At 35.5% G+C, this 11,181-nt stretch overlaps 1 protein-coding gene across 1 annotated transcript; it reads right to left on the bottom strand.

Annotated features, from left to right (window-relative positions):
• Positions 1–8,297: 8,297 nt before the first annotated feature.
• On the bottom strand, positions 8,298–10,413 carry LOC120012387 (pectinesterase-like). The gene is made up of 2 exons (XM_038863799.1): positions 9,494–10,413; positions 8,298–9,074 (listed from the first exon to the last, which is right to left on the bottom strand). The coding sequence occupies exons 1-2, from the start codon at positions 10,389–10,391 to the stop codon at positions 8,383–8,385; spliced, it is 1,590 nt and encodes a 529-aa protein (XP_038719727.1). The 5' UTR covers positions 10,392–10,413; the 3' UTR covers positions 8,298–8,382.
• Between the last annotated feature and the right edge of the window lie 768 nt (positions 10,414–11,181).

The following is an 11,181-nucleotide window of genomic DNA, read 5'->3' as shown; positions in this document are numbered from 1 at the left end:
CATGATTTCTCAAATGAAATATTTGAAGAAATTGGGGACAAGAAAGGTATGAAGATTAGTCATTTCCACTTGACTAAATTTCGTGATAGATTAACAAACCTAAAAGAAAGTAAAGATCAAGGATCCAAATTATGATGTTCGCAAAGAGAGACAAGACGAGATATTTTTAATGCATGAAAAATGACATGATGAATGAGGAAGCGTCATTGAGTATTGCCAACAACAGAATGAATAAAATTGATGCTGAGGGGGAATGTTAAAATAAATGCAACATCAATCTAAAAAATTCTAAGAAGTGTCTTTAGGTGGCATCAATTACAAAAATTTCTAGTGAGTGTCTTTGCATAAAATATGTAAGAGATATTCTAGAATTCTCTTTAAAAGTCTCATAAAATATCTAAATTCGTTATAGTGTCATAATAAGTAGTAGAAATTTGTAAGCCCTCTATAAATAGGGGCAGATGGGTAGTGTCCTCTAAGTGAGATTGGAGAGTCTTCCAAGAGACTCCAAAGAGTTGTCTTGTATATTTGTGAGTTATTAATATAATCTCATTTATTGGTGTATTCTTTTAGGCCTCAAACTCAATAGTGTGTTGTTGTTCTTGTTTTTCAACAACTGGGTATTCCCAATCTGTATCCTTCGGTGGTGTATTGTTCCAAATGAGATTTTATTTCATTCGGGGAGTGTTCTCCGATTGGATGATTTAATATTCGTTTATTATCTCTCTATCCTCTACTTTTGAGAGTCACCATGTCTTTTGATTTGGAATCTCTAAACATTCTTAGCAGTAAGGACACCGGGAAGTTGATTTCCAATTAACCACTTGTTCTTGTGTTGAATATGACAACAAAGTTTTCCTTGATTACACCTGAGAAACTCGACAGGACCAACTATGTAAAGTGGGCTTTAAATGTCTAGAATAATATCAAAGGCCAAAACATTAGGGGTATATTTTCGGTACAAAGGTGGCCCCAAAGGATGTTAATTCTGTCAACTTTGGGACCTGGGATGAGGAAACTTATTTGGCGAAATCTTGCCTTTTGGATTCCATAACTTGAAAGGGTGGGCGGCCGATTTTTTACGTTTGGTCACTGCTAATGAGATTTGGGATAGGGTTGAGCAGGATGCATCAAGGGCATATCAACTTCACTGTGATGTAATCTCTATTCGACAAAATGGTGGTTCTATTGTGGCTTATTTTGGGAAATTACAAAAATTATGACAAGACATTGATGCGATCGAACTATGTGATATGGTGTGCACTCACAATATTGAGCATTACACTACTATTTTGAACTATCATTGACTCTACGTCTTTCTAGCTGGGTTAGATGCCTATTTGGATAGTGTTCATGGATGAGTCCTTCATATTAGTCATCTCCCTACCTTACCTGTTGTTGATGCCATGGTGTGTCAAGAAGCCAATCGACATGAAGCAATGCTTGGTCTCTCCCAAGCTGAGGCCTTTGTTACACTTCATAAGCCACCTCCTCGTAAGGGTAAACCTATGAATCTAGAGGCTGAAAATGTACTCATTTTCATGGTGATCATTGGGTGGAGACTTGCTTCAAACTACATGGTTTTCCATCATGGAATCCTCGTGGGAAAAAAAACTCCACTACGAAATCCAAGGTCGCTGCCTCCATATTGATCATTGAACTTGTCGGACTTATAATGATTTAATTTCTAGTCCTTGGTGCATTATTGATCATTGAACTTGTTGTATTTCTTTGATTAGGTTGTTAGAGGTGATTGGGAAATCTTGTGATTCTTGAACTCTTTCTTATAATTGTGTCCCTTGCGTTTCCCTTGAAATTGTTGATCTCCCGGTCATTTGTCGATTCTTGACTTATTCTATAGGAAACGGTAGTGCATGCATTCTTGGGTTTTGAAGTTTTTTTAAGGTTTTCCAAAATCCATGAGTTTAATGAAATTATGATTTTATTTATAAGTATGTTTTAAATAGTATTAAATAAATTATGAAATATTTTGCTTATGGTTGCACGAGTGTAACCGGTATCTCACGAGACGGGTAGATGAGCAAGAAAGAACTATTTAAAATGATTTTATTGGTTTGATTACCCGATATGTTTATTATGCGTAGTTTGAACAATGATTTTGTATAAATATATTCTATGTAGTTCAAAATGCAAATTGGACTTGGTTTTGCGTTAAATTACATGGTTTAGAAAAATGGGAGGATAAAAGAATGTTATTTTGAAAATAGTTTAAACTCTTTTAAAAGAGGCATGCATCATAGATTTAATGGAGTTTTGTATTAGAAAGAAATGTGGTTGGATAAATGTCTCGTATAGGTGGTGAAATTTTACAAACCTATGATAGATTCTTTAGTCAAAGTAGTAGGTTATTGGAACTATACACTCCAATACCTAAGGAAAGCCTCTGGATGCTCGGTAGGTGTACTTATAACCTCGTTAAGCATAACTAATGATAGATTTTCGGTAAAAATTCAATACAGGATTATAGATTGACTAATAGAATGGTTGAACAATTGAGATTATTATTATTCTCGATGACTGATGGTTTTGTTGGAAATATATTTCTTTTATTGAAGTAATTATATTGGACTGGAGCATGCATTTGATGGATTATTACATCATGTTGTTGCATGAGCATCACTCTTGGATCTGTTGGAAAATAATGATATTAAATATCATTACGTGAAGTTGAATGAAATATACTTCATTCCAAGACATGTTTACCACTCATGCATAAATCTCATATATATTGGTGTATAATATGACCAATTCAAAGTTAGTTAAAGTCCTTCCACAAAGAATGTGGGTTGTTTATGGTCAATGATTGGTTGAGATAGTATATTTGGTCAATAATGAGTCCTGAAAATCAGTCCACATTGCTGATTTTGTGGACCATTTTGTTGCAATGCTTTACTATAAATAGAGAGCTTAGTTGTAGAGTTGAAACACACCAAAAACATTCTTCTCTCCTTCCTTTGTTCACAAATCTGAGAGTACATTCATTTTCTTGATTCGAAAGAGCTGTGGTATTGAAGTGTCACTTACCTACAGAAAAAAAGCGTTGTATCTTGGGAGGTGCTTGCTCGAAAAGTGTTGACACCAAGTGACTGGGGTAAATTCATCTTAAGGAGATTCGCATTCACATACCTCGCTCTCGTCTTCATGTGTTCGGTAACATTATAGTTTGGTTTGTTAATTTTGATGGATCGTACTTAACACAAGAGGGGGGGGTGAATTGTGTCCCCAAAATCCTATAGGAATCTCTTTTTATAATTTAAAAGGAAATCAATGTCAATTAACAATTAGCACACAAATTTGGACTCTAATGATTATCTTAATCAATATTCATTTCAATGCAAGATGTGATACAATATGGTGAATGATCAATTATCAAATAATCAAGGAATTGCAAAAACAGATTTTTTAAACAACACACTGCGCACAGATTTTACAACTCAAATTTCACCTAGCAAATCAAGTCAGAATTCAATGAAATTTGGTATGCAGTATCACAACACCCTAATGAATACTATATCAAAAATTCAGATTAAAATTCAAAGTTTAGCTATGTGAACAGTGCACGGACAGACTAGTGGTTCAGAAAATTCTGCAATCAAAACACTTAATCAATCAACAAGCAATCAATGCAATCAAGAAAATCCACACAGAAATTTATAGTAGTTCGGAGACTCTTCTCCTACATCTACTACCTAGGTTCACCAACCTAGGATTTTCCAACCTCCACTAAGGATGTGGTTTTCTCAAGAGCTCCACAAAACTCGCAAGGGTTTTTAGGTCACCCTTAAAACTGAAGATTTCAAGATAATCTTCAAACTTTACAACCAAGGGTTTCAAGCACTCCCTTAAACTCAACCTCAACAAGGTTTTTGCCCAATGAAGGGACTTTTACAAGTGTTCGGTATAAATGGTTCACTCAAGGTTTGCACTAAGCAAATGGGGTTGAGGAACACTCAAGAATCACAATATCACCTCACGGGTTGGATAGAAAATGAAGAATAATGAGGATTTTCGAATCTGAAAATAAGAAGCCAAATGAGAAGCACTCCCTCTTTGCAAAAGAAAAATAGTGAGCAAGCCTTTAGAGTGGCTTGGGTAGAAGCTTGGATTCAATGGCACAAACTAGCTTGAAAGTTTTGAGAGCAAGAATTTCTTCAATGTAATTTTGGCTTCTCCAAGTTGGAATGAGGAAGAACCCCTCTTTATAATTTACCAAGCTCTTGTGATTTCCACCATTGGATCTTTTTCCGTCTTCAAATCTCGACCTTCAATTACATGTACAAATCTTGGCCATTGAATGAATAGATCATTAAATCTTGACCTTACAATATGTAGCCGTTGCACTTGCATTATTTTCCAAGTCTAGCTTTGCAAGATTTGAGTTGTCATGTGCACTTGCAGCCATCTTTGACCATTTGATCAAACTTGCACCAAATCTTGGCCTTGGTATCTCCAACAATTTTGTCATCTTTGACCATTTGATCAAACTTACACCAAATCTTGGCCTTGGTATCTCCAACGATTTCCTACAAAATGTGTAGCAACTTGCAGCCATCTTTGACTCCAAAAATCAAGTAAGATCTTCTTTTAAGTCAAAAATTGCAAGCAAGAATATGGTCTTATGCACAACCATTGGATTCACCTTTTAAATGGTCATCTTAACCCTTCAAGTCTTGTTGTAATCTGATCCATTCATAATTCAAAATAATTCAATCTCGGCCATAGATTAGTGTACCGTTGGAGCTTGTAGTCTTCAAGAATATCTTCATAATCTAAGTCTTGTCTACTTGCAAAATATACTTTCTCATCTCTTACAAATTTCAACCATTGCATTTGTCCTTTAGCTTCATCAATTTTCTTCTCACAAAAATCTGATCATTGACCTCAATCAAGGAAGCATGTGCAAGATCTTGTTTGATGAAGACAAGAGATCCTTCACGTGACCAAACATGTCCCTCCAATCTTGACTTCAAACTTTGAATTTGGCAGCACCAATATATCCATATTATACAGCCCTAAGGCTAGTTCCAATCATCAATCAAAATGCCTTAGTGGAAGGTTGATGAACATAGGTTTTTCTTGGTTTTCTAGAGATCCAAGCTCATACTCGAAAACCGGACTTCAATTCACTTGAGCATACTGAATTCTGAGTCATATGAGACCACAATGATGATTAACCTACAAGGAAATAGGAGGTAGAACTCCCCAATTGCATGTAAGCTCAAAGAGCTTCATATGTAGCGCATAGGTTAATTACATTAGAAAAACAACCCAGAAAATTCATATTACTGCATGATAAATCATTTTATATGTATTAGAATGTCCAGGTAAAATTTCATAACAATCGGAAATCGTTTGGTCACTCAACCAAGCAATTAGGTCACTAATAGTGAAACCGATAAATTCTAAGTGTAAATTCAAAGTCATTTTGCAAACTCAGTGTAAATGACCTTTTCTCTTGAACTTTACTAAATCAAATATGTTCATAGTGATGAAACTAAGATGCACACGAAATTTCATTTAAATCGGAGTTCATTTGGTTCACCACGTTCACAAAGAACACATATGCACAAAATTAGGTAAAACCTAGTTTTGGCGGAATTTAAGCATATGACCAAATATATATGTGATACACTTAATTTCTCATGATTATAGTCCTAGAACATATATTAAACCTTCATGTGCATGTGGTTCAAGTTTCAAGTAATTTGGACCTAAGTTGGTTAAGATAAGTTATGATCATTAGAAGATTAATGCCCTAACTTAGTCCATGTATGTTTGTTTTCAAAACTTAATTTCCAGCACTATCTCAAAAATATATAGATATCAAATTCACATAGAGATATGGATAAGCCTTCATTTAAGTGTATATGCACAATTAAGATATTAAACAATTAACCAAATAACCATTTAAGCATGTTTTCTAGCATTTTAGGATATGTTCAAGTCAAGCATGCTCACACACATTTTAGTATACAATCATACACAATCATCAAAAACACAATGTTGACCTAGACAGTAAGTCTTGGTCCAACACTTCCTTCATATTCCATTCGTATAAATATTCAAAAGTAAGAATCAGCAGAAACCAATATCTTCCTCAAGAAATCTTCAAGGATGGATACTCCTAACTCTCCACCTGCAAAAAGGTCTAGAACTGATGAAGGTTCTACTTCTAAACAAGATGAAGGTGGAAATGATCCCAGATTCAACCTCTCCCCTATAAGGGAAGACGTATACGAGGACGATCCCCAGAAAACCATCGAATCTCTACAAGAAGCTTTGAGGGAAACCAAAAGGAGACTTAAAAAAGCAACCGACAAAGTTCAAGACTACAAAAGGCAACTTATGGTTTCAATGTATGTCATACAAGGTGTTCGATATATGTCATGGGGCAGACAAGCAAGTACTCATGACCCAGATAAATTGCACGAAGCAATCACTGAGATCACAGTACAACTTGGATCTGTTGCAGATGGAATAGACAATGTTCTTTATACCCTAGAATAAAATTCCTGTCCAACAAATTTTACACTCAATTGTTACTTAATATTGTTAGTAAGTTTGATGCATGTGCTATATTGAGTTTTTGTTGATAATCATATATATTGTTTAATATATTAAATGTTTTTGCTATCCACTATAGGTCATACTCATTTAATTTACAACAGGATCATCATATCCGATACATCCGCATTGTCTTTGCATTCTATATTTGTTTCATTTCCAACACATGTCAGTAGCTTTCTATACCCTATTGGACATTTGGCTCATTCTTTCTCTTTTCTTGTTTTTACTTTATCTTAACTCTTAGGTGAGCTGTTTGACGAGCAACTACGAGGCGCATGACTGGGGAAAGTCCACTACTCTTTCACACTTTAATTTACTAATAGTTGTTATTTCCTACTAGGCTGTTAAATATTTCTATTGTAGTACATATTTTGATATATGTGTGGTTTTATAGATATGTCATTTGGATAATATGTCATTTGTCATTTGGGTGCTCAGGCATCGGTTGGGATGTTCCTATTTCTTAGATATCCGGTTTGCATGAATTGTATTATTTATGCATGTTTCATTGTTTGCATATTTTACTATGCTTTTAAGAAGTTTTGTAGGCCATTTTTAGTCACGTTTTGATGTCCTCTCTAGGATTTTATGTTTTAGGGATTGGTTGGACAAGTTGTCACCATTTTTTTGATAAATCTGAGCTATTTTATTTATGAGAACAAAGAGATACAAAAAAAATAAACAAAATTAAAGACACCCAAACCAACAAAAAAGAGGAGACCAGTATCCCTACACTGACTTGACGAGCACAGAAATAGAGAAAACCCAAAGATCATGGATGGCCCCCTAAATAGGAAGCACCAAACTAGGAAAAATGGATTGTCCTTAGACATTCAAAGAGACCAATTGAACTAAATGGCAGAGAACCAACACCAAAAATGCAAACACTCAACCTTAGATAGGGAAATGATCAGCTGAGGTTGGCACCATTACTCTAAAATGTTACGCCACGTCCGTCCCTTTTATGGTGGAAATTGGGGCCTGACAATTTTTGGGAGGAAGTTGCATTGTTTTGTAATAGTCATGAAGTAGTTCCGATGATGGAAGAATTATATCTAGTTGTAGGTCGATCAAGGTGTAAAAACGAAATTACGAACTTGCGTTATTATTGAGTTCTGTTATTCCACGTTGCAATTGATATGTAACTTCAATAGCTAAATGAGGGTTTCAATGAAGCAACTACTGATTTACTAGTTTGTGTTGCATGTTTGAATCTAATTGGATCATTTTTTGCTTTCGATAAACATAAGCTAATTCGTCTTTCTTGAACTTAATGGATATATATATATGTTTGCGTAGCAATAATGAATTTTCAAGATTAAGAAGTCTCGATGAGTTGACTCAGAATTTGGTGTAGTATATCCTTCTGTTTATCTACTTCTAAAACTTGCATTACTTGAAATGGTTCCCACAATTATTGTGGAGAGGGCATTTTCAATTATGAAGATCAAAAAGAATGATATCAACTTTCAAAAGATTCTTTGGTTGAGTATATCTACACAAAAAGAATTTAGTAATGAAATTACTATTGAACGTTTTCAGAAAATGAAAATATGTGATGAGCAGTTATAAGATGTAGTGTAATGAACTATCAATCAAATTATAGACCTTTATTATAACTTTTTCTAAATTACTATTTTATATTAGGACCCCCCACGACTCAAAACCTGGCTCCGCTCTATCCATGGTAATCTATTCATGGGTAATTATTAATAAGCGACATCATTAATTCAATTTGATTGTACACCAACTGCATTACATTACAGTTTCACTTTAACTTTGATGATTATTCCATTATAAACCAGAATCAAAAGGTACTCTTGTGGCCGGAATCCAAGACTCACCGGCCAAGAAATTCCCAACAGTGAACTTCCCGGCCTCTGTTGCACTTGTTATCAAATGAAATCCATGCCACTTCACTCTCCCTTCCGTGTTCGCGCCGCTCCCGGTATTCATATACTCGCCATAATACAACGTACTCAAACCAAAATCCCCACTCCATGGAAGCCAACCTTGTGGATCTATTAATCCATCAAGAAAACTCCTTACAAACACTGTCCTCGAATACTTTTTCCATGGTCGACCCAAATAAGTTTTGAATGAACCTTGTACGGCTCTCAGGTCCGGTGCTGCCATAATTCGTGAATTATGGATTACTATGCCTGTATTCTCATTTTGGTCAGATCTTCCTTGCGCGGTGACGGTGTTCCTCTGGTTGTCCATTGGTTTACGAACATAAATGTTACAGTTTTGAAACATGGCAGCTGCATCGCCAAATATAAAATCAATGGTTCCATAGATATCACAGTCGCGATAGAATTGGCGTTGAGAGTAGACGTACAGAGTGTCTTGGTAACCCTTGAAACTGCATCGATAGAAGGCTGAGAAGTCAGAGCGTGAACGAAGGGCTACTGCTTGGTGCTTTTGTGGCCCCGCAGTGTTCTCGAAGGCTATGTCCCGTGCAATGAAGCCTTCAGCTGATATAGCTGACAAAATAATATGATAATAATTATAATAAAATCCTCAAGCATGTGGAGTTAGGTGATAGTTTAGGTAAACTTTACCATGTAAAGGCATGCAACGAGGAGATAGTAGAGGCATTATAAGATGTATAGAGAGCCTTAAAATCACTAAAAGTATAGCCAACTAAAGTTGACAAGTTGCATAATAAAGGTACAAATAAATGCATTATGCATGCAGTAATGATAGGGATCCCATAAGCTAGTATCATAGTAATCTTAGTTGTTGAGTTGTATTCACAGGATTTCATGTATATCATGTGGAGCTCACGAATTCATTTGGATTCTATGCATCCAACACAGCAGTTGTAAAACTATGATACCAAATACTGTGATTTTTATCATTTTCGTTATGTATATTCACAAATAAATATGTATAAACTCACCAAAAGTTGCGGAGCGAAAAGTTGTGGAGCCATCTTGAGCATTTTTACTACCAGTGACAATTGTAGCATCAATTCCATCTCCAATAATCATTAAGTTCTTGGCAGCTTTCTTGATCTCTACATTTTCTCTATAAACACCGGCTTTCACATGTATGACATATCTTGTACTCCCTTTTCTCGACTTGGCGACTGCTTCCACAGCTTCAGAAATGGTCTTGTAATTGCCAGAGCCATCTTGGGCTACCACCACGTCGTACTTTGGTCCTTCAAGGCCTGGCCTTGATTGGAGGAGCTTTCGATCAGCCGCGGAAACCCATGTTGGGAAGCCATTGACAAGTAATCTCCGCCGTCCGTTGGTTTCTGGAGCTACAACGTTCGCCTTGTTTATTGCCAATGAATTGCTAAGTAACTCTTGGAAATCACTAAGCATGAATGGAAGTGAGTTTAAATGATAAGCCGATGAATTGAAATAATGCTCAATAAACCCGTTTTGGCAAGTTTGGTGATTGGCAATGGCTGCACTTAGCCATGTTTGGGAATCAAAAGGGCTGTTTGTGCTAACGGAGCGATTTATAAGATCAACACTATCCTCAAAGAGCTCCAAGCAATCAAGCCAGGCTAATTTGGCTCTTTGATCAAACAATGTCAAGTCCATGGAAGAGACAAGATGGTGAGCTTCTATGGCTTTATTCATGGTAACCCTAAGGGATTGGTCACGAAAAGTGAATAAATTTTGTTCCGGGGTTGACATGGGGTTGGTTTGAATCATGAAGTGGTTACATGTTTTGGGGTATGGGGTTTGGTTGCATGATTTTATTGTGCCAATTCCATGCACAAGAGTGAATGAGAAGGTGAGCAAATGTGCAATAATCAAGAGAGGTTGAGCAAGAATCTCCATGGAAAACCCCTACGTTTTTGAAATTCTCTCGTTGTTTTGAAGGTGATTCAAAATACGAGGAAAATGGTCGTATTTATAGACTCAATTTGACAAAGTGTAATGATTTATCTACTGCCACCTCATCTATCATGCTTAAAACCTTTTGAGTTAATTAGTTTCATTTTTCTTTTGTCCCTAATCTTATCATAAATAAATAATTAATGAGTTTACTATGACTTATATATATCAAACATGTATGTATTAAGCTGACTTTGAAGAGTTATAACTTTCGTTATAGTGGAATCATTAAGATAAAAAGAGTCCAGACAAATGAGTTTATGCTTATCAAAAACTAAAAGAGAATAACTAGGATTTAGGCATGGCACACAAATAAGCAAATCGGTATAGTCGTCTAAGTGAAAAATCATTGAGACTTTTAAGTTGCCTATCTAAAACAATTTAGAATAATTCAATACGATAATGATGTAAATTGGATAAATCGACATAAACGGTTTCGCATGGACTCGCGTTCCAATATCTAGTGTTTAGTTCAATTAAAACTCTTGATTTTGAGTTGGGTCACAAGTTCACAATTTTTGAGTTGGGTTAGAAAACTCATATATATACATAGCTTTGTCTTGATTGTTGACTATTTATGAAATAAAAAGTCTCAACATCAAAATAGATTAATTCCCAATATGACACGAAAAGACTCGTGAAGTTTGGCCAATATAGATAACGATAGTATTTTTCCTTTTCATTGATATTTTCCTATGATCATATCCTTTTCTTGAATTTAGGTGAACAACTA

This window comes from Tripterygium wilfordii, chromosome 13 (genome assembly GCF_013401445.1).
Source record: "Tripterygium wilfordii isolate XIE 37 chromosome 13, ASM1340144v1, whole genome shotgun sequence".
In the NCBI taxonomy this organism is placed as follows: Eukaryota; Viridiplantae; Streptophyta; class Magnoliopsida; order Celastrales; family Celastraceae; genus Tripterygium; species Tripterygium wilfordii.
Note: the sequence above shows the minus strand (reverse complement) of the source record. Positions and strands in the feature narration are given on the sequence as shown.